Source organism: Sabethes cyaneus, chromosome 1, assembly GCF_943734655.1.
Source record: "Sabethes cyaneus chromosome 1, idSabCyanKW18_F2, whole genome shotgun sequence".
NCBI lineage: Eukaryota > Metazoa > Arthropoda > Insecta > Diptera > Culicidae > Sabethes > Sabethes cyaneus.
This window is the reverse complement of record NC_071353.1, coordinates 42468004-42495579: the sequence shown is the minus strand read 5'-3', so window position 1 is coordinate 42495579 and position 27576 is coordinate 42468004. Positions and strand designations below refer to the sequence as shown.

The 27576-nt window shown below is 42.5% G+C and overlaps 1 protein-coding gene across 1 annotated transcript in view; it reads right to left on the bottom strand.

Annotated features, from left to right (window-relative positions):
- Positions 1-2889: 2889 nt before the first annotated feature.
- Positions 2890-27576, bottom strand: part of LOC128732388 (uncharacterized) — a 99967-nt gene continuing 75280 nt past the window's right edge. The window contains exons 2-8 of the mRNA XM_053825640.1: positions 13858-13964; positions 13572-13784; positions 13346-13506; positions 9362-9467; positions 7767-9303; positions 7228-7360; positions 2890-6626 (exon numbers count right to left, since the gene is read on the bottom strand). Coding sequence (XP_053681615.1) covers positions 4436-6626; positions 7228-7360; positions 7767-9303; positions 9362-9467; positions 13346-13506; positions 13572-13784; positions 13858-13964 — 4448 coding nt within the window. The 3' untranslated portion in view covers positions 2890-4435. The remainder of the gene's footprint in view (positions 6627-7227; positions 7361-7766; positions 9304-9361; positions 9468-13345; positions 13507-13571; positions 13785-13857; positions 13965-27576) is intronic.

Sequence of the window (27576 nt, the reverse complement as noted above, 5' to 3'; positions counted from 1 at the left end):
GCTGGAACCGTCGAAGAGCAATGGACCAGCATCAAGAATGCCTTCATCACGACCAGTGCTGAAACACTCGGGTGCGCAGCGGGCGAAGGAAGTAGATTTCGGATGAAACTTGGAGGAAGATCGACGAGCAGAAAGAGGCGAAAGCCAGCATTATGCGATTGCGAACCAGATCGTCTAAGACAGCTGCCCGTCAACGAACTGGAGAGGACTGTTAAACGAGCTTGCAGGCAGACAAGAGAGCCTGGACTAGCTCCCTGACTGAACGAGGAGAAAGGACGACGCTAAATGACAGATCTGGCCAGCTACTGATTGCTCGTGCAGAACAGGTTAAGCGATGGATTGAACATTTTGAACAACTCTTTCGAGTTCCAAATGTTAGAGACCAAAAAATCAGCAGCGTAACACGCCAATATTTCGTTGCATTAATCGCGTCAACTCTGCGGCGTCATCACTGGATAAAATTGAAGCAGCCATCAAGAGTGAGAAAGCCGAAAGAATACCAGGGATAGACTGCATTTCAGCTGAGATGCTTAAAGCTCACCCATCTTTATCAGCCCAGATGACGCATCAGCTTTTCAGCAATATATGGGAAACCGTAACTTTTCCGGTGGACTGGATGCTGGGCATGATGGGCAAATCCTCTAAGAAAGGAGACCTAACTGGCGTAGCATCACATTGCTCTCTATTACTCTCCGAGTACTCTGTAAGGTAATCGTCAACCGAATCGAGGAGAAGATCGACGCTACTCTCCAGTGGCAGCAAGCTGGATTCCGCGCTGGCTGATCATGTGTAGACCATACCACAATGCTCCGCAACATGTTGGAGCAGATCAATGAATTCCAGGACCTCTTCTGCTGGTGTTCGTTGACTTCGAAAAGGCATTTAACCGACCCAACCTCGAAAATATCTGGGGCGCACTTAGCCGTAGAGGAGTTCCAGATAAACTAATCCATCTCATCGAGGCGTCCGATGTGCGACCCCATAAGGATTACTGCTGGTGTGAGACAGGAATGAATTTAATCATCGCTGCTGTTTCACATCGTTATGGAGGAGATATTGGTTGGAGCATATTGACAGTAGACCATATCGAGGATTGCCTTGGAATCCTCTAACGATGGAGCAGCTAAATGACCTCGACCTAGCCGACGACATTGTCTTGCTCGCACAACGCCGATATGCAGAGCAATTTAGATGACCTCTCCGAGAGCTTCCAGGCTGCAGGTCTCACAGTCAATGAAGCAAAAGCTAAATCTATGATAGTGAGCACTGATATTTTCACTAACTTCACAATAATGAGACAACAAATTGAGCAGGTGGACGCCGGATGATGGTACTAAGACTGATATAGCCACAAGGATCAGGAAAACCCGGGGTGCCTTTGCAAGTTACCTTTGCGAAATATTTGGCGCTCAAACCAGATCACTCTACATACGAAAACCCAAATTTTCAACCCGAATGTTAAATCTGTACTGCTGTATGCCTGTGAAACGTGGTGTCTCTCAGCGGAGACAACCCAAGCAACAATGTGAGTTTTATTGTACTCTTATGGTGGCCTTCAAGACCAATTTTGGTGTTCAATGCCATCATAAGAGTATAATAAAACCCAAATTGTTGGGATCGCAAGAACAGCCTGCGACATATCATTCATGCCTGGTGGTCTAACAACAGGACATCCAATGAGGAACTCCATCGTCGGTGTCATCAATGGCCTATAGCAACAGAAATTCGTGAACGCAGGTGGAAGTGGATTGGACACACCTTGAGAAGCGAGCGAACGAGATTTGCAGAGAAGCATTCGACAGAAATCCGCAAGAACAGCGTAGAAGAGGCAAATCCAGAGGTTCATGGTGACGTAGCTTAGCTAATGACATCCAGGCTGTAAACGAGAACCTGTTCTTGCTTTTACCACTCGGGAGCCGGGGTAGCTCTTGCCGTATCCAGAAGTCCTCTCCAGTGTACTCGATCCTGGGCTACTCGTCGCCAATTCGTTGCGCGTCTCGACACACGCAAGTCGACTGGTCGAGTCATCTAGCACGTTTCCTTATTTTCACAGTCACCCTCACCTCACCTTGCAAGCCCCATTTCATTTGTACAGTTACCCAGTTGAGTGGAGTCACTTATGTGACTCTCAGAATCGCAAATTGTGCTCTCACCCAAGAAAATTAGGTGAGGTGCCTGTGATAATAGGGCCCCGGATTTCATTGCACAGTCGTCCGGCGTCCTCGCGACGTGACCGGCCCATCGTAGTCTCCCAGTTCTCGCCAGGTGTATGATGGGAACCTGCCAATTAGTGCCTGCAACTCATGGTTCATACGTCTACGTCACTTTCCGCTATCCATTTGTACTCCGCCAAAAATAGTCCGCAACACAAGTGCACGAATGTCTTCCGTAAGCAAAGTTACTGTCTCAAGGCCGTAGAGGACTACTAGCCTGATTAGCGTTTTGTACATCGTCAGCTTTGTGTGGTGGCGCATCCTCCTCGATGGAAGCGTCTTGTGGAGGGAAAAGTAGGCTCCACTTCCAGCTTGAATGCGTCGTTAAATTATTGTCGGCGGTGACCAGAGATCCCAAATATACAAACTGAGCAACTACTCTTAGTTCATGCCGTCAATAGTCACTGTGTTGGCGACAGGTATTAGCTATGTCAGGTATCCATCCGTAGTGGAGATTTTTGATTCCATCCTCTTGTTCTGCTGGACCGGCGGACATGGACACATAAGTAAGTAAGTATGGTATTCTCAGTAGCTAATATAAGCATAGTGCAAAACAACATGATTATATAGTTAAACATTTAGTTCTATTAGCGTACGGATTGATGGCCTCCAATTTCTTTTTTTGTTCTGTAGGTGCCGTCAATAAAACACAATCGAGTATCTAAAAAAACTTTTATTTGACTTTCCAGTATTCCCAAACGATTCGATGTTCCAATAGAAAAAAGCTTCGTTATACAACACCATCGATTCACTTTCTACGGGCGGCCGATACTTAATTCCAATCATTCTTGCTTTCATATTTTTTTATATAACCATAGACGATGCAATAGTTTTACTAATCATATAATTTTTTTCTCATTTTACGACATGTCGTTCTTACAAGCTACAGGATACATAGCAGGCTATAAATTCGGACTAACTGATATAATGCAGACTTTTCATTGTAACTAGGTAGAGAATTTTCACTGTGTCAGACATGCATAAAAAATTCCATTCGACCTCTGTTTTACTGTACAATTCGTTACGTTCGAACGCGCCTTATCGGCTCAAGCAATAGTTTTTACAAAAACAAAACGTTCTTTGGTTCCTATTTACAAGATGAATAACTCCTAGGGAGACTGGGCAGAATTCGTTTCGGCGAATAAAAACGCTATGAAAAGAAAGCAATCGGAATAGCGAGATCAACGGCTTGCAGTAGCTTCAACGTGACTTCAAATTGTTTTAACATTAAACTTCAACGTGTATGGAAAATTTGGTTTCGAGTGGAATTACTGTTTAAATTCTGGCTAGGATAGGGTGAACGAATACGGGGTAATAAAGGTTCCCAAAACGGAATTCTATCATTTATTCGAAGCGTTTAGTGTGCAAAATAAGCAGCTGCCTCATTTGTGTCATATTAACATAATATGAACAAACTACGGAATAGTAGTACGGAGTTTAACCTCTTTGCCACCTGAGCGAAGCAAACCTTTTCTTTTTATTTTCTTTATAACATGTGAGACTATCAAGTTTTTCGTTAAATTTTTCAATAAATGAGAGAATTCGCTAATTCTTTAACAGATACTTAGTTTAGTATGTACTCCGGTTGCTGTGTGTAATCTTATCGAGCGCTTATGTGAACCTCGAAGGGTACATAAAATAACAGAGCCTAGAATTTATTTTCTCCTGGGATAAGAAGAGCCTGAAGAGCTGATGTAAATCAGTCGTCATTTACGCGGGTATGTGTTCTACAGGTCTGTTTCTATTAAGTAGGACACTTATAGATAAGTGATTCTTATGGATTTCAGCACTTTCAGCAAAATCGAAATTTTTAAAACCAATTATCCAATTATCTGGCTAAACTTTTTTACAACGGATATATGCAACCTTTCTCCATTCACTAATAGCGTCTGTAGTATGGTAAAATTCAACTTATTTTGATTTAATTATTTCGATTAGTTTTAACTTGGCCAAAAATGTATGTGTTAAGATAGTGAATGGTATGGCAGGAACCTTTTTCCTTTTCACGCCCTTCAATTATTACCAGGAAAATATAAATAGGTCAATGAGACCATATCTTTCATAGTTCACGATGCATCTATAAAAATAATAGCGAATTTGACTCTACTTTGTGTTAAAACAGTAGAATCAAAAGAAAAACTTTTGCTTGCCTCGTCTATTTAAGATTTTGCTAAGACGCTCGAAAGTAAGTGTGCATGCATATGTGGGTTACCTTTTCCTCGTTACTTTTTCGCTTCAAATTTCTGCTGAAGTGATGCCACGTTGGACACCTTGCCCGGGGCTGGCCGAGCGGCTGCCGTCAGGATCTTACTGCTTGCGTTCTTCGGTTTGACTACACTTTCTGGCTTGGCCGGAGTCTTGGGTTTCTGCGGAGCGGCCGCCTTAACACTGCCGATGCTACCATTTTGAACGCGTCCTTTCGGCGATGGACTCCTCGTTCGGACGGTGCTGTTGCTGAGAGGTTTTGCTGGCGTTGTTCCACTGCCCGTAGTTAGGCCTGTAGGCGTTGGATTCCGAACCAGTTTCGGCTTGGCGTCTCCGTTGCCGTTGGCTAACTTTTCCTGGTTGATTTTTGATTTGGTCGCCGCTACCACAGAGCCTGGTCTTGTATTGCTCAATGTACTATGGTACGGCTTATACGGGACGGGAGCTGTTTTCTTCGGGATGGTTGCCGGTTTAGTGGGCTCTATTGGCCCTTGGAACTGCAAGCTACTCAATACATTGCCTCCGTTCTTAAAGCTACTTAAATTATTTGATACACTTTCTGGCTTTGTTGGTGCAACACGAGCGATCGGAGTGTTGATTGCGGACGGCCTTAGATATCCACTAGAAGTACTGCTGACGTTGGACTTTAGGTTTGGAGGGTACGGTTCCTCTTCTTTTTCGTCAAAAGCAATAGCTGCTCCAGTTTCATCATCATCATCTTGAATGTCGGAAGTGTTGACGTAGGTTGGCTCATCATCATCATCTTCCTCTTCTGCGCGTGGGGCTTGACCATTTTTCGTGCTAGCACCTCGTTTTAAAGTTGACGCAATGTACACCGAATCACTTCCACGACTTTCTATTTCATTAACAATTTCACCGAGGAGTCCCATGCTTTCGGAGCTACCAGACGACACTGTAGTCGGAGGCGACATGATGCTTGGAGGCGAAGGAGACTCATCAATTACCGAGTAAATATTATCATGGCCAAGAGGTCCTCTAGATCTGGTGGTTCCAGAGTTTTCCGAATCTTTAACATCGTGACAATCATCATAATCATCTCGAGGAGTCACAATAGTGACCGTCTTCGGAGCTGGTGGGTTCTGATAACCGGAAGCACCCGGTATTTTCATCCCGGAGATAGCAGGCGCTGGAGGAACTGGGGGACGTGGTGGTGGCATGGTTGGCCGAGAGCCCACCATACTTTGAGGTCGTTTCAGAGTGGTGGGTTTCCGGGGAGATTCCGACGCCGCTTGACCGTCTCCCGGAGAACGTTTACCGGACACCTCTGGCGTTCGCATACTTTTCGCCCGCTGAACACTGACTGTGGGAGCAAATGTTGTAGATGGTTCTGTATCGTTAAGTTTTGGCATGCTTTTGGCCAAATCAACGTCGATAGGAATTGGAGAGGAGATTTCGAGATTTTTGAGCTTTTCCTTGTCGACAATTTTGATGTTCTTGGGTTCTGGTTTCTGGGTTTTCTCGTCTTTTTTCAGATAGGATGTGATTCTGTTAAGTTTACCTTCCTTGGGTTTCTTATCCTTGCTGGTAGGGTTGATTAAAATTTCTGGAACGATGTTCTCTTGCGACCCGGATGGGTTTGTGACAACTTGTACTGGGGGAAGGACGGGGGCCGGTCGAATCGGTACTTTTGCATTTCCTGAGTTTTGTTGTTTAAGAGGTGATACCACTTCTCTGGATGTGCAAGTAGATGACTCAAGAATCGGGCTGGATATGATGGGCCTCGCCGTTGAACCGGGATTCAGCGGCGGAAGTGCCGGGGCATTCTCCAGATGATGTTCATGGTTTGCTAGTTTAAAGCCGTTGATCTGATGAATACCTGTCGGTTTATTGTACGTACTGTTACCAATCTGCACTGACTGAGCGGTGGAAGCAACAGCAGGCTTAAATTTCGGTGCAGGAGGAGCTGGACGACTGGGAACGGTACTACTCGGATCTTCACTATACTTAGATACTGGGTGGACAAAGGCTACATTGGGTGATTTGAGATTGGCTCCTGATTTGGGCAAGGGTTGCAGGGTGAAGCCTTTGAATTTACCGAACATGTTGTTATTGCTTATAAAATCTACTTCACTGGAGGGGCGTAGAAGGGCAGAGTTCATATCGTCTGGTGAATTTGGCGAAGACGGTACCATCGTGTGCGTTGAAGTCGTACTGCGAGATGAGTCGGTTTTCATGTTGTTTGTTGATCTAAAAAGTAAAAACCTCGTCAGTTACTACAATTCGGTTATGGTTAAGAGTAGTTTAAAAAAACCAATAACACCTACCCATGCGACTAAAAACTACACACCATTATAATGATGATAAACGAAATGATAACCGTATAAACCACGACAAAAGACACAGAAATAGTCGGATTAGTAAGCTAACAACTAGTTTTTTGGATTTTAATATGATACAACATAGAGTACGATGAGGTTAGAAACAACAAAAAGCCACAGTTGACAATTACAAAATAAATTATTATTAGCAAAGACACGAACATGCTGCTTACGATACTAAAAATGACAAGAAGCGTTGACTGGAAACCAAACATTAAAACTTAGATAACTAAATATGCAGCTCGGTGCTAGCGTTTAGTAACTCAGGATTAGTACTAGAGACCAGTTGCATGCCACTGATCTGAACTTGCTTCTTAGCATGCATAGCCACCATGGCGGACGAGGCCCTCCGGCTTCGCTTAGCCGACAATGAGCAAGCGGCAGTGGCAGAGCGAAAACCGGAGGACCGTCGCCGTTTTCGGCCCCTACTAAAGGCGTTACTGATGGAACGTTTGGTTCGCTGTACGTACACATTCGCTGATGGTTTTCGCTTCTTGAGGCTGTGATCCTGCCGTAGATAGTACAGCACGAAGGCAAAAATGGCGCACGTGGGCACCACTCCGCAGAAGAAGATGTACAGGAAGCGGGTGAAACCACTGCCGGCTGAAATGCAAATCAAATCATAATAATTAATCAGTTATTAATCAATTACTATCGAATTGAGAAATGGTTTTAAATTTCATTCTGCAGGATCAAAAATTATCAATGCAAAGTCGTTCAACAGTGACCAGACCAGGTGGTGCAAAATCTGGCGAGACCAGGGTGCGCGTTGGAGACTATAGCGTGTACGAACTGAGTCGGATGGAGGAATTACATTATGCAGGCCTTGTCGTAAGACGTTAAGCCAATTAAGTAAGTTTTCGTACGAAAAATCTGGTTTACACATATTTGCGATTCTACTAAGACGCTCGAAAATAACTTTTGATGGTAAATTTTAATTTGTAGTCAAAAAACAATAGATAGCTAAGTGGACGGATACCGTAGGAATTTTTAATGTTGTAATACTGACCGTTAGGATCCGACGCCGGTCCGCTGTCCTCTGAACCTCCGTTTCCTGGACTATTGCATAGTGGAGGAGCAAACCCTTTATTACAGTGACAGTGCCCTTCGCTGTTGCATATCCCATTCCCGTTGCAGTTCTCTGGACACTCCACTCCACTTCCTTGCGCTCGTAAGCTTTCAACAGGCATGCACACTTGATTGAGGCACATCTTTCCTTCACCGCAACGAGCTCCGTCTGGTGCCAACCCGGGATCTACCTTTTGCAAACCAAGGTCTACGATGGCCGATCGACACGGTATGACACTACCGTTATAGGTCATAAAACTATGCGACAAGATGGCAACGGACTCCATTCCAAACTCCAACCGCTCATTGAGGTGTCGACAATGCAACATTCCACAATACACATTTCCCTCGTCACACTTTACATACTCATTTTTCACACGATTGTAGCCGCAGTTCCCGTGTCGAGTTCCTTCTTCATTCTTTTTGTAGCATTGCTCGGAAGATTTTCCCGTGGGTCCCCACAAAAGTCGACACTGATCATTTTGCGACCGACACGAACCCTTATAGCAGAACGCTTTACCGTCGTCACAATTTTCCGTGTCTCGTTTAAAAACATCATCCGGACAGTGTTCCGATTCCCCAGAACAATATTCCGGCAAATCACATTCTCCTTCCGCTTCGCGACACACAGTACCACCTATTCTTGGTTTGCATGTTTTCAAATCGCAACACTCCCCTGTTGCACAAGATGCATTCGAATGCAACATGCACGTTCTGGGATTACAGCATGAATTGTCGCAAAAGTCTGGCAATCCGCAATCGCACTGCTCGCCCAGCTCTACAAAGCCATTTCCGCAAACTGGCGAATCGAACAGTTTGGTGGGCTTGTTCTTCAAGCAATAATTCATTCCATGATGGAACGCCAAATTTAGCTGATCGATGCTACAGCTGCTCCAGTGTCGTGGCGCAAGAGATGAACTAGAGGCCGACATAATGCATCGCTCCTCCGGACATTTGCAATCCGGTGTGTCATGCTCCATGCCAAAGTTATGTCCCATTTCGTGCGCTACCGTTGTTGCTTGCACTCCAATAATCTCACTGTGATACATCTCCACGCCACCACTGAACTCGTACGTGCAAATCGGTCCCTTTAAGGCTTTTCCAACGACACCACCCTCAAAATGTTCCTTCGTAAAAAGTTGCGCGTTGTCATTCGGGTGATCCTTGATCAGTACCTTTTTCCGGTAGTGTAAAAAGTTCTTTAGAGTGATTTCGCCATCACTGGATAGTTCTATTTCGTTCATCTCGTTCCAAATTACCACCCCGACTAGTCCGATGAAGATATTCAACGGTTCGTACAGGGCGTTGATAATGTTGGTGATATCCTTGCAATACTGTTGCACAACCTTAAAATTTTCCTTCATACTTTTGAACATCTTGTTATCGATGACGACTACCAGCTCGACGTAGCTGGAGTGTTTGTTCGCATTGTACGGACCCCGAATCGGCGATGATGGCTTAGAGGTAGCGCGTTTGTGCTGGAAAGAAAGTGACGGTTTCAGAGAAGACATGACAAGCTGTAACAGTTTGACTCACCCTTGATAAACGCTGGAATTCAGACTCGCGATGCAGGTCTCGATCGTGCGTTGAATTTGAACCACCTTCGTAACCGCATTTCGCTTTCGTTAGCAAATCGGAATGGCTAAAACAAGTGGAAAGTCGTTCGAGAATGGATTAGGATAACTGTTGCTTTATCACAATTATTGTAGTCTGATCATAAGATAATTAATTACTAAATTAATATGTTCCATATCATGACAAACAGAGGTATGGTAAGTTTTATCCTCCCTGTCAACTTCGAGGTACGACACTGGTGTGGTAAAACCACGCGAAGCTCGATCGGAGTAACTAGATTTATTAGAATAGTGTTACGTTACGTATCTGCAATTATAATGCACACTGGGGAACCTATTTTAAGCAGTCTAATCGTGTCACTGATAGTTTTATTGTACTTATTATAAGCGGTGGGTTGTCTGAGTGACAGATTTCAGCATACCATTCTGCTTGTTAACTTTAATTCTTCAAGCTTTCATTACTGAAAGCCACTATTATTAAGATAAACCTCTGATTTTTTACAATAAAAATCGAGGCGCTGGAACTAATTTTAATTAGCCCGAACGCATTTTAATCACTAAGGTGCTTTTTTAAGCAGTCCTGAATTTTTAATGACTTGTCCCAAATTATCACTGTTATAAGCTTGTGACCATGACCTCAAATGATGCAAGCGCTCACTTGTCTACTACAATATATGTTAAAAGTTAGTGCTTGATTTTTAGAAACGCTATAATGTATGCTGGTTGGTAAATGGTTGAATAATGCGTAAAACAGACCCCATCATAGTGGTCCTTAGCCTCTTATCTAGCATCTCCTATCCCTACCTCCACGTGTTAAAGCAAAGCAAAGCAGAGCAATGCCTAGGTGCTACATTCCGTTATCAAAACTTGACCTTCTGTTTTTATACGACAGACTTCACAGGCAGCTGTTAGAGTGCAGGACAATTGCAGGGCCAGTTGCTACGATCCTATTGACTCTAACCGCCTCTCCCAGTGGGGAATCGAACATATGACGACTGGCTTATTAGGCCAGCATTATACCTCGAGGCCAACTGGGAGACAAACCTCCACGTGGTACCAGCCAGAATACGAGCAATCTTAGCGGAGATCGGGTAACCAACCCCAGTGAAAACTAAGGTCGTATACCAACAGGGAAGGAGGCACAGTGTGTCTCGACACTTTAAGATGGCAGCCCCATCACGAGACTCGGTAGCGTAGGCCTTGGTACGGCTACCTATCTAAACCCTAAAAGCTAAAAAGAATCAAGACAATTTGACTCGGAACATTCGGCATAGACAAAGGCGACGAAATAAGGACATGGAATGGAAACTTGGTACCTGGAACAGCAGATCGTTAAATTTCGTTAGTGGTGACAGGGTGCTGCTCGATCAGTTAGAACCCCGAAGGTTCGCCATCTGTGCAAAGGCGAGAAGGTGTGGAGGACCCGTGGCGACAAAGCCCAATTTTTCCAGAGCGGTGGAGCGACCAACGAGCTGGGAATGGGCTTCGTAGTGTTGGGTAAAAGGCAGGATCGCGTAATGGACTGGAAAGCGATCAATGAAAGGATGTGCGTGTTGAAGATAAAAGGCCGTTCTTTCAACTACGCCATCATAAACCTGCATTGTTCACACGAAGGTAAACCCGACGACGGGAAGGAAGCGTTCTTTGCGCAGCTGGAGGCAACGTACGATAGCTGCTCACCACGGGACATCAAGATCGTCATCGAGGATATGAACACCCAGGTCGGCAGGGAAGTAATGTATAGACCGATGATCGGGCCCCATAGCTTACACATTGACACGAACGATAACTGCCGGCGAAGCATCAACTTTGCAACTTACCGAGGCTTGGTGATCAGAAGCACTTTCTTTCCACACAAAGATATCCACAAAGCCACCTGGAGATCACCTGACCAACGAACTTTGAACCAAATCGACCATATTCTCATCGAGGGCCGGTTTTTCTTGAACATCACCAATGTACACTCCCAACGGGGAGCGGATATCGACTTGGACCACTACCTAGTAGCAGTACATGTGCGCTTAAAACTATCGACGGTTTATACCTCGCGACGAAGCCGCCCTCCTCGGTTAAACATTCGGTAGCTGAGCAAACCCGCAATTTACCGAAAACTACGCGCGCGTACTGAATGAAGCTCTGCCTTCCTCTGTGGAGCTAGATGCTTCGACCTTTGAAAACGGATGCAGTATGATACGCTCGGCCGTCAACGAGGCCACAACCGCGGTGCTAAGAATGGAAACCTCGAGTGCACGAAATGATTGGTTTGACGGGGAATGCCAACAAGCGATAGAGAGGGAAAAAAGAGCTTGAAAAACCTATCTAAGCATATCCACGAGAGAGAATTTGGCCAAGTATCTACGAGCGCGGAATGAGTTGACCACGATCCTGACGAGGAAAAAGCGCCAGAAGGAGGACAGAGAGCGTGAACAACTATTCCGGGCTAATGACACGCGCAAGTTTTGCGAGAAAGTAAACCTGATATGTGTAGGGATGAGGGAGGGGATCTAACCACAAACGAGCGCGAGGTGGTCGACAGATGGAAGCAGTATTTCGATGAGCACCTCAACGGCGATATAGCAGCAGGAGACATAATAGAAGTTAACCTCGGAGTGCCTACAAACGACCACAGCGGGCCGGCTCCCGATCTCGGAGAGATCCGGCGAGAGATTCGTCAGCTGAAGAATAACAAAGCCGCTGAAAAGGATCGACTACCAGCAGAGCTCTACAAAAATGTCCAAGACTCGCTAGCAACGGCACTTCATTGGATAATTTCTAGGATTTGGAAGGAGGAAAAAGTACTGGAAGCGTAGATGGAAGGTGTAGTCTGTCTCATCTACAAAATGAGCGGGTATCGAAACGAAAGGAAAGATCTTCAGCAAGAGTAGCCAACTCCTAGCCTTTGCAGACGATCTCGACATCATTACTAGAAACCTTGGGACGGCGGAGGCAATCTACGCAAGACTAAAAACGGAGGCTAGGAGGATAGGGTTACAAATCAATGCGTCGCCTCCCACGGACAGTGACTATTGACGGCGATGGACTGGAAGTGGTTGATGAGTTCGTATATTTGGGATCTCTGGTCACCGCCGGCAATAGTACGAGTAACGAGATCCAACTACACATTCAGGCTGGAAATCGAGTCTACTTTTCGCTCCGCACGACGCTTCGATCTAGGAGCATACGCCGCCGCACTAAGCTGACGCTGTCGATGACGATGGCTATTTTAGACGGAGTACAAACGGAAAGCGGAGAGTGGTGAACGCGTATGAATCACGAGCTACAGCAACTGTTTGGAGAGAGTCCCATCTTACAACTGGCAAAAGTTGGGAGACTACGATGGGCCGTTCACGTCGCAAGGATGCCGGATGACTGTGCAATGAAATCCGTTCTCTTCTAGAAACCCACCGGCATACCGCGGCACCAGGAAACAGGAATAGAGGAGCCCAACGTGCTAGATGGTTCGACCAGGTTGAATTGCGTGTGTCGAGACGCTCAACGAATTGGCGATGAGTAGCCCAGGATCGAGTACAATGGTGAAGAATTCTTGATACGGCAAGAGCCACCCCTGCTCTCGGCTGCTAAAGTAAGTAAGTAAGTAATCAGTGCTGAAAGTAGCGAGGTGGAGCAAAGTGGAGATACGCTTCAGTAGCTGTAAAATGCAGGTGCTTAGAGAACAATTTTTAATTCATCATTATTTCTTATCGAAAACATAGTAAATTGTGTTCATATGTGTTGGTATTACATCTATGGTTAAGTGATTCAAGATGATGTTCTTATGAAAAGAGTCTGAAAATATGAACAAAATACTGCATTTTAAGCTCACTAAGCTCAGCACTGATTAAAATAGGCGAACTCTGATCAGTCCGTTCCTTACTCTACTTAACAACTAACTAATTGAGAAAAAAATTAGGCATAGATCCACACCACATGGTTGCATGCAACTCACCGATAGATGTAGTGGTCAGTCTGGTTGACGTGGTCCAACTGATTGCCCCAAGGGATGTCACTTTCAATGTAGTACGTTTCGGTGCCATCGAACACAACACCGCGTACCCCGTTGCACGTGGACAGGGCAACACTAGATTCCGGCACACCACGGATTTTCCCCTACAAAAGAAAAACAACAATTAGTGACGTTTCTCTGTTTCGCCAATTCCGAATGCAGTACTTACCCTGTAATGGCAAAGTTCGACTGGATGATGGACACCCTCGGCAAAAGTATCGTTGTATCGTTCGACGACCTTCCCCAGACCACCCGGCAGTTGGTAGGAGAGAAAATGCCCCCGTGGGATGAGATGTTCATTCAGCTGTAAATCTAATATCACATCTTCTGCTTGTTGGCTTACTCTATAGGTTAGCGTTAAGTGCGACGCGTGAAGACCGTTCTGTAATAATAACAATAACAATGGTTATGATTTGTGGACTGATGCTGATCGCAAGATTATCAAGACTTCTTACGTTTTCACGTGTGCTCGTTAGAGAACGTTTATGGCGGCCATGTTGTAACCGCGGTTGGATTCTACTATAGCGGGAGAATTCCTCGGATGGATGAAGTCGATTGTCATCTGAAAATAGAGCAATAGAAAAAATCCGATTAGTCGTCGGTTGTCAATCAATCGGAAATCTATTTCGTTTCATTCCAATCAGACTTGTGCGGAAAAGCGAATCTGATAGCAACGTCGAGTTCCACTATCGCCAGCGCAGCCTTGTCAATCGAGTAATACGATTATCTCTCTGCAAAAGGACAAATATTTACAAGCTTGCGAAACGAAACTGGATTCCCTGACTTGCGTCCTGCCGCCCATCCCTCGGCCGATTGGCACTATTCTTGGCGGTTTATTTGCCACACTTCTGAAATGCTGTTTACACAAATCTTCACGATCACTGTGGCTGGCATAGTGCATCGGTTTCTAGTGAAATATAAACAAGGAAATGGTCTTATCTGTCTCGCTGTCGCTGCTGCGTCCAGAAACGGTCTTTGGTGCGTTAGCGCTGTTCTGTAGGTATGTGTGACTCGCAATGAAACTGGTTGCTGCAAGCGAATATGTAGCGCACAAAGCAAGCTAGAGTACAGCACAGCTAAATCCTAATTACATTTCTCCAGCGAAGTCAGGCGGCAATAATGTTCATGCTCGTTGCAGTCGAGCAGGCGCTTACAGTTATATCTACACGAGCTAGCGATAAATAGCAGACAGAAATAGCAAGGATACATAGGCATGTTGCTGTTGCCCGTTAGGAGCAAAACTAATGGAATTGTATTTACGTTTGCAATATATACATAGTTATGGCATAGAAGTGGATGATTTCTCTAGACATCAGACGTAATGAGTTTAAGACACCTGTCTCTTCACCAACAGCAGCATGCTGTACTGTGGACATAATTATGAATAGAGCCTTTACTATCGAAGATTAAAACATGACGATTCCGACTAATTATGCCAAACAAGACTTTTTAATCCCTAGCCAAGTAATATCAGTGGAATCAGCCTAAAGTCTCGTTGAAACCGGATACTACTAACACGAAGTCTTTAAAGATTTAAATGTTTATGCTTGAGACATTCACTTTCAATGCCTCGAAATCCTCGTTCGCCAAGGGGCCAGACAGTTTTCCAAAACGTTGCTAATTTGAATTTGAATAAAACCTTGACATCTTTAAATATCATGAGATATTTCCTAAATTTGCTTTGAAATAATGACAAATGATACTGTTTTTCAAAAAGAGGACGGATACGGAAGCAATCCTTTCTCTTTACAAAACCGTAGCGTGTCAAATTTCTTTCATAACAAAATTAGAAAATATAAGTTGAAAAAGGTTGGCAAAAAATCATTTTTATATTCAAAATTATCTGGCGCCTTCACGTACGAGGGGTCCATTGTTTCGTAAGATTGAAAGTTTAATTTTCATTGGGGTGGGTACTGTCAAACTCTGTAGACCAAGATAGAGATTGCGAAGAGGTAGTTGTGTTTTGTTGTCATGGCTCTTTTCGAAGCAGATGTGTCTGCTTAGTTGCATTTACCGTTACGTACAGGGATCAGGGAAATCAGTAATTTTGATCAAATCTTTGAGTTACCGCTGCGCAGTTCATGACAAACAGTGGATCGTTAGTTTCAATCTCAAGATTTTGTGAGCAGTCAATCACAGTGTTTCCTTTAATATAATAAGGTTAGGTACACATGCTGTTTGTATTGAAACTCATGCACTGCACACAACCGCTTGACTGTATCTGTTTTATATCTCAAAGCAATCAAGCAATGAACAGGATCACATGTGAACATGATATCTGATATGAGGTTTGTCGTAATCTGTACAGAATGCTTTAAAGTAATTGTTGCTTACAAGTGGTGATGTCAATGAATCTGTATCTGATAAGTCCTATGCTCTTGATCACTAGAATTGATTTCTTTCCATCCCTGGTTACGTATATTGTTTGTTTGTGCTCACTGCCAGTCCTGTGACCAATTATCAGGGTCCGACAACGTCACCTTCAATTACAAATCGTTACTTAACAATGAAGCAATGAAGCTTCGGTTTCAACTGTAGCAGTACGACTTCGCTTCCAAACTGATTTCAATCAACGTCAGTAAAACCGGTTTCACTACGTCATGACGATCGGGTTTAAAGTTTCATTTGTACTTTTCGATTCAGCCAAATGAATGCAAATAAATTGAATTTGAGTGATGCATAATATAACGAACCTAGTCAACATCGACGAATCGTGTCTGACCTTCAGTCGTCGTCATTTGATACAGTCACCAATTTCAGCTGAAGTTTAATTGAAACGTTCTGTTCAACAAATGAAACAAGTCGCTTCATGTATGAAGCGAAGGTAAGGGATATTCGTATAGTGAGCTGGTGGATCCCTCCAGAATTACAATCACTTCAAGTGATATTACCCATCCACTATACTTACAGTGGGTCAACTAACGGCTACTCGAAACGAAATCCTGCGGACCGGGATTCTTCAGCTTTACGGCCAAAGACCAGAAACTGCCAGCTCAAGAACGGCTACCTGCTCTTCATTTGTGCCGAGCGACGAGAAGGCTACGGTACCAGCCCTCAAGCCGTGGAATGAAGCGCTGCTACGAACATACACCATGAAGGTTCTTCCGAGGCACCTTGTGCTCATGGAGTATTTTCCGAGCAGCGTGGATACCTCGAGCGAGAGGATCCTGCGTCTGCTTCCAAAATCAGAACGACGGCTTCTCTACACAAGCGTAGCCAAACCTCGTCGTAGCGTGACAGGGAACACCGCTGAACTGGCGCTGGAGATAGACCATTTGTCTGCCAACCTAACTGTTAAGAAGGACCACATGCTAAGCTATATGCTCGGCAAGCCTCGCATGCAATAGATTAACCAAGGAACGACGAACTGCCGACTAGGGGCTTCGGCTCCGGGAGCAGCTAAGGTACGTGTGGGGCAACCTCCCGAGCAAATTCCGCAACTACCTGCTCCTAGCACGCCGGCGACGGTTGCAAAGGTTCGCACGGTTTTCTGCAAGAGGAATCTGTCAATCACCAACCAATGTCCGTGCGTCCGCGACGGTTGCGAAGGTTTGCAAGGTTTCCCGTGAGGGAGCTCTGCAATAACCACCAACATCTCGCACAACTCAGAATCCACCGAAAAACGCCGATCGTGATTCGGTCTCCAATCGACTGCAGCCGCTAAAGCCCTCTAATGAAGTATAAAGCAGGTTAATCAACAAGGCGTTTAGGCCATTGACCGCCGTCCGCCAGTCACCGAGTCTAACTGCTCTGCAAAAGACGGCAAACTTTCAAGAACCCTGGATTTACGGACGAAAATTCTCGCACTTGGTAATTACTGTGAGCTAATCTACTGTAACAAGCAGTCCAGACCGAGGACTGCAATTCTGTTAAACAAAGAAGTAAAATTTCTTTCCAGTAAGAAATCATACAACGCGATGTCGTCGCTGTCAAACTGGAAGTGCCAACGACTGCGGGGAATAAGGACCTGGTCGTGGCATCCGCGTACTTCCCGGGTGAATAGGAAGTTGCTGCGCTTGTGCTGTACTGCAAGGTCATCACCGTGCTGTTTCTGATCGGCTACGGTGCCAACGCCCGCCACACGGTGTGAATACCACAGCACGGATGTAAATAACAGGGGTGAGTACCTACTTGGAACCACGACAGCTAACAATGTCATTGTATGCAATGAAGGAAACATCCACACTTTTGTTAATTCTGTCACAGATGAGGTCCTAGACCCTACTCTTCACAGCACCTCTGTAGCTGAGAAGGTCAAAAACTGGAATGTCTTCGATGAACCTAGTGTATCATACCACAGGCATATCATTTTTGACTTTGAGGATAAACTCCCTTACAAGAGAACAATACAGAAACTCTAAGAAAACCAACTGGTGTTCGATCAGAGATCATCTGAGTAATCCTCGGAACTTTTGTCATATCAATATACGTACACCAGCCTAGCTGGACGTTGCAACCAGTGACCTACAAAGTAGGATCATTGATGCTTTTATCGCAAACTGTCCTGTTAATCACGCGGGCAGTCTGCCATGATCAAATAAAACACTCAGCAACCTTTGTCGGGAAGCTAGGCATCTGTTCAACAGTACTAAGATAACGTCCAACTGGGAGGCCTACAGGGCATCTCTCACCATATACAACGCAGAGCTTCGCAAGGCCAAGAGGAAGTCCAGAGCCAAGCTTTGCCAGACCAACCGAACTCTGCCTAAAGTTGCGCGACTCCAAAAAACGTTAGCCGAAGCGCATAGTAATGGTTTAGGGGAACTGAAAAAAGAGGCTGGTCTCCCTGTGCCTACTAGGGAAACGTTGGAAGTTCTTAAATGTCCACGGTAAAATTGCAACACACAAAATTAAGCTGTAGATAAGCTAAGCAGTTTATCTACCCAGGCCCTGAAGTAGTTAAAACATCTTTTTCAGGAGCTACCCAATATCTCTACACTCTGTATGGAATATATTATTAACCATGTAGCACCTAGTTTGGGCACAGTCTTTCTACAATCTAGCTCAACTCCTTCAATGGGTACAACCGACCCGCCCAGTTAGCTCCGGGATACGATGCTGGTTTACAAGCCAGTCCGCGTAGGTTCGAATCTCGATTGGGCGGTGCCGCTATTGAGTCAATAGGATCTTTATACTAGCCCCGTAATTTTCCTGTACTATAATAACCGGCTGCGAAGTCTGTCGATGAAGAAGGGTCAAGTTCTTAAAGACGTTTATAACCATGGCTTTGCTTTGCTTTGAGTGTAAGCAATTCATAAACTCTGTAATACAGCAATCGGAGCCAGCTACAAAAGGCAATCTCCATGACTGTCACAGTGGCATTTTGAATCCAGTACCCTTCTGGCATGCAGAAAACGAGAAAATCAGTTTTATTTATTTGTTTCGACGATGCCAGGCCTTGATTGCTCTTCTCTGACCAGTACAATTAATTATGTGAGTGACTTCTGATGAGGTTTCATCGGGGTAATCACCATGAAAAGGAAGGGTAATGAGGGGCCGGAGAATAAAAACCTACTTGACATTCGATGTCACTTGATTATACTAAAAATCGAACCCACGATCATTCGCTTGTCAAAGCAGACTCGGTAATCTTGTGACTATAGAGCCCTCCTCCATGCGGATTATTACATGACATGACCTTATGGAAAAACACATTGATTTGCAGTGCAGAAACATTGACTGTTGACTGCGAGTTTGCTGGAAATACTTTTGATACCTGAACGATTAGCATATAAAGCAAAATTAACAACATTTCACATTGAAAATCTACGTTACAGTTCCACTGGTAACGTCGTGTCTATTTTTTCAGTGTATGACTCTATGTAGGAAAAGTGTAGGTATTTTCATTTTATTCTTTGGCAATTCATGCAATAGCAATTGCTATATAGTGATAACGGAACTTGTCTATTACATAATTTTAACACCAATTTGAACAATACCCAGAGTAAACCTAGCGTGCGCGGTGTTACCCAGGCATCAGCCTCTACCAGTTGTTGCTTGCAGAATTCACTTTGGCCTTTTCTTAGTAGAAAAACTGAAAAACGATTTTCCCTTCGCGGTCGGGTTACTTCCACACGTAAACACACCGGTCATGTTTACATTCCATTATTCAACGTAAAGAAAGAAGTTTCAATTGAAAGAAGTCAATTCACAAAACCTGAAAACAATATCAGAGTGGCAAACATTAGAGCGGGTGTAGGTGTATGTTGGTACAATGGTGGAATTATCCGTAGTTACTTATCTCACACAATATGCACGCCTGGATTTTTAAATTTGGGCTAATTAGTAATAAAACCAATACTAATACTGATAGATGGTATAAGAAGGTTTTGGAAAACCTGTTTGGAAAAAACATGTAGGAAAAATGTAGAAAAAAGTCGAAAATCTATACTATTTCTCAGTGAAGCTTTACAAAAGTATTATATTTTTCCGGAAATAGCGTATCGGATCGGAAGCCTCAAACCAAATATTGTAGTGAAACTGTAAATTATCAACACTCTGGGAATAGTCATCAATATCGTGATAGTTTCCGCTCACGATTTGGCTAAAAATGCATCGTGAAGGACAACTAATGTCTTGACTAAAATAATCCTTTCAAAGCTCGTGCTCAGATAACGATCAAATTCATGGACGAGAAGACCGCAAAACCCGATCGGACGGATACAAGTAGATGTTTTTGTCAAATACAAGTTTGTTATTGCAATTGCAAATGTATGATTTGCCAATGTTTTATAAGTAGTCTTATAATCTCCTAAATGAATTTTACTGTAATAATACAAGGATAGCGAAGTTTGATGTACTCCAGCTCTACTTCTTTAACAACAAACTTCACAACCAGTTGTTAACACAGTGATTCTACTGACTCTAATGGCAATTTTCAGCTGATATGTAGGTATCATGCAAAAGTTGACTTCGTAAAAATACCTCAATTCTTAATCAATTTTTGATCAATTGCGATGAATTTGTAAAATCTGTCCTCAAATGTGTCATCTCCTAATTTTAGAAATTAATCTATGTGGTGTTTTTTTATATTGAATGGCTTCCTTCTCTGCATCATTAAGATGAAAAGGGTCCAAATTCCGAGAAGTTTGGTTTGTTTTCAATAAAATATCACAGAAAGAAGCAAGGGCCAAGTTGTTGCCCCGATTCTAATAAACGACCTCACAGCTCAAGTGGAAGGCGGACCCTTATAAAGAACACAACAACAAGCATTAGAATTTAGAATCGATACATTTAGTCAAAAATGGCGAACAGAACAATTATTAAAAGTAGTACGTATCGAATGCATAACAAAATAACTGCAAACTAATTTTGCAAAATTAAGCAAAAATTTGCCCATGTTTCATCTTGAAACAGGTGGTAACTAAATCACACTCAGAGATAATTCAATGAGGTAGCATAGACCAAAAATGGCAAAAAACTCAACCACAATCGACAGTGACGTGCTATTTTTGCAACTACCGTGTGTTGTTGTTTTCGCTTACTGTTTTGCCAAATGGGACGGTCAGTTTAGGCACGCTGTTTGAGTATGATCTTGCGGTTATTGAACTTACTGGTTTAACCAACAGTTTTTTCAGGTCTGGATGAGCTGTAGCCCGCGGAGGTATAGCGGTATGTTTTTCGCAAATCTCCGGCTTTTGCGAATGAAAACAGGAATTTTAGGAACCAAATACCGGTGATTGGCTAGCCACACGCAAACGCATCACATGCAGTCGTCCCGTGGTTGTGGTTAGGTTTACCAATAAATTCGAGCCGCGAATCTGCAACCTGACCAGCAGAAGTACAGTTAGCACCGGACAGTACTTTTAAACGTGGTGGATGCCTCTAATCGTTTTTGGTCGAGCTGGGCAAACCCCCTCGGTGGGGCTAATTTTTGTTTGGGCACATTGGCGATTGTTGTCTACGTTGCTCACTAATCGACCAGAGAAATGAGCTTACGGTTCAGGAATGATACCAAATCAAGTTAGAGCAAAAGTGCCTACCAGCTGTGTGGCGAATCTGAAACGAAGCTTATTTTTTCAATCAAGAGAATGCGTTACAGTGCCCTAAATAGAGATGATAGTGTTCGTTTCACAGGTTAAACTGTGGTTAGTTGGTCAAAGCTAGGCCCAATTTGCTAGGCTAGACTAGGTAGGCTCAATTTGCTCAGCTTGCCAACCGTAAACTAGGTAAAGAAAGTTATAAGGTACCAAAGATAAATCCCATCTGTGCCAAATGTTAGATTCACTGGAAAATAGTTTCAAAATGTTTGATCCACAATTGTAATAATCTATATATGTGTACGTCTATATGTGTATGTCTATATATGTGAGGTTAAGTCAAGTTTTTTCACTTTGCAAAATAAACAGTTTACAAAAGCCTAGCTTTAAGCCGGAGACGAAATACAGATTTGTTAGAACAGTAAACAGCAGATTTAGAATGATAAGTTTCACTTCGCTTAAATTTTAATGCATTTCAGGCTGTTTGGCATGGAAAAATATCAACAGAAAACAAATCACGAGTCTAAACGTGAAACTATACAAAGAAGATACAAGCGTGTGTTAACGTGAAAAGAAAAATATCAAAGATTTATAGGACTTCTTCTGGAGCAGGCTTGGCCTCTGGAGGATTTTGCCAGCTCTTATTTGGCCTTCTTGAGTATTCACATAGTGCCTTCCGATTGCATTCCGGCGCCAGCATTCTTACGTAATCCAGAGAAGTGCCAGACATCACGTAGAACAAAAATTGAAATTCTTTCTTCGTTTGCCAGGCGAAGACAGGCTCGAAGCATGGACTCAATCAAATTCTCTATATACAAACAAGAACCCAGCCTGCCTAAAGTGATATCCATACAAACTTTCTGGCTAATAATTGCTGCCATTGTACGAGTTGTTAAACTTAAGTGTTTTTTAACCGGCAATGGCGCTTGGAGGCTCGTGCGTATCTTGTTCGACCACCTAACAATGGACCATCCACTTGGATACACCCACCCGGTAGATCCTTCGCCGAAGATAACGATGTTTATTTGGCAAAGCAAAATTGACACCACCCACGTATCAGGCTGGCCATCTGTCGAGCGGTAAAACCGAGACGATGAAAATACACAAGGTGAAGGACCCAGATTTTGGCCTTTGTTACTATTTACTAGTTGTGCTTTCGATCAATTATGTTGAATTAAGGTGGCAAGTGCTTGCTTGATCTATGTGCAATCCTGATTGTTAACAAGGCTAGTTAACTCACCTTGATTATTATGATTCGGAAACCGGTTTACGTAAAGGATCAGAAACTAAAAATATATGAATGTACCGTATTGAAAACTAATATATAATCAACTGCTCGAGGTGCGGTCGTAATGGGCCTGGTGTTCGCTTGGAACTTCTTCCTAAGACAAAGCAGGTTTAATAAAATGATTCAATCTTGCAACTGCCGTAGGCAAATCTTTCAAAAAATCCACACGGTACCAAACGTTTACGGAATAGTAATTATAACATGAATCTGCCTTACGAAGTTTAGTTTAGTGGAGTACAAATCTAAGGTTACTAGCTTTATTTAACGATCATATTTTCAAGTATTGAGAAATATAAATATTGCCTCAGAACAAAAAATATGTGAAAAAAAACTCACAATTTTTATAATTCATTTGACATGCCAACTGATGCACCAGGGAATAACATTGCTCCGAACCTTAACCTCGTAATTAATCCAATAAGCTAACTGAGTTAATATTATCCCTCTGGAAATCCATCTGGGTTGTACGGAATTTGCATTGCCGGAGCGAAGCGAAAACAAGCTCCACTCAAAACACAAGCACAACAACGTATAATCTGCGTCCATATTTCGAGCGACGAAACCAGCCCGATCGGTTAAATCAGCTAATTGGTCCGAATTAATTTTTATCAATTTATGTCCGGGTTCGGAGCGAATTTGGATCTGCCCGAATCCGCAAATTTTTGTTGACAGTTTTCGATTTTTCACGATTAGAATTGTATTCTTCTATCAAACTATACGTTCGGTAGGTCATGCTTTTGCGTAAATATCACATAATCCAGTCTAACACTTCAGTCTTAGATAACGTATGTTGAACGGGTTTAGGTAATTAATCGAATAGCAGCACTCCTGGCAGTCAGTCTTTCATTATTCACATAAATAGATAACTGTACCGTGAAATTGGAAATGACTAATTGCTATCGATCCGTAAAGGTCATGTTTTTGGCTTTCCGATCCTGATAAGAAAATAATGTATGAGAATTTAAATATTTATTTTGCCAGTTATGAGAAAGTGAAAATAAATCCTTATGATAAAATGAATTAATTTTATTCATTTTACACTTAATCATTTTAACTAGCTTTGATAACGCTTGCTTCACCAACGAAAAATTTGCAAATAGAGAACAACTTTATCGTGTTTTTGACGTACGACTACGTCTTACGGCAAGTTTTGAGATAGGGTGTCATTCCAAAAAATCGAAAAATGCGAGCGTCACGAAAAATGAAAGGTTTTGAGCGCTAATAGCTCAGCGGTTTTCCGATCGATTTTTAATATTCTTACATCAATCGATCGGAAAATCTTCTAAGAATTGACTCAAATGAAGAAAAGTATGGATTCTTGATGTTGAACTATTGAAAATAATGAACCTATGTTTTACCAGAATTCGCGCTTCGTGATTGGTTGGAAGATTCTTTACGATGATCTAAACCTATACCAATTTGATACCTGTGCTTGGGAAGTAAGCCAAAACAAGTGACCAAGATTCCTCATTTCAACAAGATTTCTCAACACCTCGGTTCAACCTAGACCATTTTGATGTCCTTGCTTGGGAAGTACGCCAGAGAGAGTAACAAAACCCCCTCGTGCCAACAGATTTCTTACGAACGCGATTAAACCTAGTTCAATTTGATGTCTATGTTAGGGAAGTGTGCCAGAAAAAATGACACATGTTCGTTGTCCCAACAGATCTGTGTTGGAAAAATGTGCTACAGCTGTAGTGTTCGGTTATAATACGACTCTGTATGAATACGCATGCTTGCCATTTCATTAGAAGTGTAGTGAAAAGATGTGCTGTTGATAAAATAGGATTGAATTGGTAAAATCCCTTCAACGTGGGAAACCATGGATAATAAAAACAATCTTTAATTTCAGTAAGGTAGCAGGAAAGCAATAGTTTGTGTTCTTGATTTGGTTAAATTGTTTTCAAATGAACAATCTTTTGAGAATTGAACGTATGCAATGTTACTACCTTGATAAATGTTACATACAACGCGTGTTGCATGTATATATGTTGCATATAGCATGTATACATGAAGAATCGAATGATTACAAGCATGAATACATGCCACTATCACTACAAAGAGACTTACGTAGTCCTGCGTCACCTATATATGCGGTCGTGTCTTGTACACAACCCCTCTGATTTTTAAATTTACAAATAACTTGCAGGACCGGACTTCTCAAACTTAGTGAAAGTAAAAGTAACGGGTATAGAAGCAATTCGTATTCGAATTCTTTCAATATCTTCACACTTCTTATCGATTTGCAAATCAATTGTGCATTGCGATGGCAGAAAAAACGATATTGTAGTATTTATTTATTTACTACTAGCTGACCCGACAAACTTCGTATTGCCAGAAAATAACCTGTGTTGTACATAAATCATGAATCTCGGATGATCTTTGTCACAATCTCGAGTTTTGCAAGCCCCCCAGTGGGCGGCGCTTCCGACGGCGGGTCACCGGCAACACTCGCGACCGTGTCGTCCTGAATGATCTAGTGTTACTATAGATAGTTTTTGTGGTCTTGTATTGACTAATGTTTTATGGAAGAGTCTCGAATTTCTCGAGTTCGATTAGTTTTTGAGTTTCGCAAAAATTTCTGTTTTATTTGTATGAGAGTCCATATCCCCCTACCGCAGGGGTGAGAGGTCTCTAACTATCGTAAAATAAATTCAAGATTCCAAAATCTCCCACATGCCAAATTTGGTTCCATTTGCTTGATTAGTTCTCAAGTTATAAGGAAATTTGAATTTCATTTGTATGGGAGCTCCCCTCTTAAAAGGGGAAGGGGTCGTAATTCACCATAGAAAAAATTTCTGCCATCTAAAACTCCCACATGCCAAATTTGGTTCCATTTGATTGATTAGTTCTCGAGATAAGAGGAAATTTGCATTCCATTTGTATGGAAGCCCACCCTCTTAAAGGGGAGATGGGCCATAACTCGCTTTCTAAAGAAGAGAGGGGTCTCAATTCACCATAGAAAAAAATCTTGCGTCCAAAACCACTTACATGTCAAATTTGGTTCCATTTGCTTGATTAGTTCTCGAGTTATGAGGAAATTTGTTTTTCATTTGTATAGGAGCCCCCCCTCTCTTAAAGTGGGGAAATCTATAGAAAATATACCATAGAAAATATTCTTGCCTACAAAAACACCCACATGATAAATTTGGTTCCATTTGCTTGATTAGTTCTAGAGTTATGAGGAAATTTGTATTTCGTTTGTATGAGAGCCCCCCCCCCCCTCTTAAAAAGGTAAGGGGTCCTAATTCATCATAGAAAAAATGGTTGCCTCCAAAAACACCCACATGCCAAATATGGTTCCATTTGCTTGATTAGTTCTCGAATTATGAGGAAATTTGTATTTCATTTGTGTAGAAGCACCCCCTCTTGAAGTTGGGAGGGGTCCTAATTCACCATAGAAAATATTTTTGCCTCCAGAAACCTCCACATGCCAAATTTGGTTCTATTTGCTTGATTAGTTCTCGAGTTATGAGGAAATTTGAATTTCATTTGTGTAGGAGCCCCCCCTCCTAAAGTGGGTAGGGGTCCCAATTCATCATAGAAAAAAATTTTGTCTCCAAAAACACCCACGTGCCAAATTTGGTTCCATTTGCTTGATTAGTTCTAGAGTTATGAGGAAATTTGCATTTCGTTTGTATAGGAGCCCCCCTCTTAAAGTTGGGAGGGGTCCTAATTCACCATAGAAAATATTCTTGCCCTCGAAAACTTTCACATGCCAAATTTGATTTCATTTGCTTGATTAGCTCTCGAGTTATGAGGAAATTTGTATTTCATTTGTATAGGAGCCCCCCTCCTAAAGTGAGGAGGGGTCCCAGTTCTTTGCAGTGATTAGTTCTTCAGTTATGAGGAAATTTGTATTTCATGTGTATAGGATCCCCCCCTTCCAAAACGGAGAGGGGTCCCAATTGCCAACATTTGGTTCCATTTGCTTAATTACTTCTCGAGTTATGAGGAAAAGTGTGTTTCTTTGGTACAGGAGCCCCCCCTCTTAAAGTGGGGAGGGGTCCTAATTTACTATAGAAAATATTCTTGCCTTCGAAAACCTTCACATGCCAAATTTGGTTCCATTTGCTTGATTAGTTCTCGAGTTATGAGGAAATTTGTATGGAAGCCCCCCCTTTTAAAGAGGAGAGGAGTTATAATTCCCCTTATAAGGAGGGGAGGGGTCTCCATTTACCATAGAATAAATTCTTGTCACCGAAAACACCCACATGCCAAATTTTGTTCTATTTGCTTGATTAGTTGTCGAGTTATGCAGAAATTTGTGTTTCATTTGTATGGAAGCCCCCCCTCTTAGTGGGGGGAGGGGTTTCTAACTATCACTAAAACCTTTCCTGGCCCCAAAAAACCTCTACATGCATATTTTCATGCCGATTGGTTCAGTAGTTTTCGATTCTATAAGGAACATACGGACAGACAGACAGACAGACAGACAGACAGAAATCCTTCTTTATAGGTATAGATAATGCGTAGAATTTGATTTTATTTTAGTTTTACAAAAACTTGTCAATTTTCGGCAAGATTATAAAAATTCCGAAAGAGCTCTTTACCAGATTTAGAAGCATTATTTGCGCTTAAAAAATCTTTAAAAAAGACATGTTTTGAGATAATTCACAATTTATGATTTTTATCGCGTATTTGCAAAGCTTTTTCTTTCAGTGTAATTGTTTACTAAAAATACACTTAATTTACTACGAATTTTGCTTTGACGTCATTTTCATAAAATAAATAGTTTTCGAGATAGAATTTTTTGAAAAAAATATTCTAATTTCTAAATACGCTCTTTTTAAAAGTTACTCTTGACGAAAAAATATATTTCATGGAAAATGATTCGGTGCGGATTGTAATTAGCAAAACTTCATTGAAATCAAAACTAGTCGAGACAAACCGTTTGCAAGCTGGAA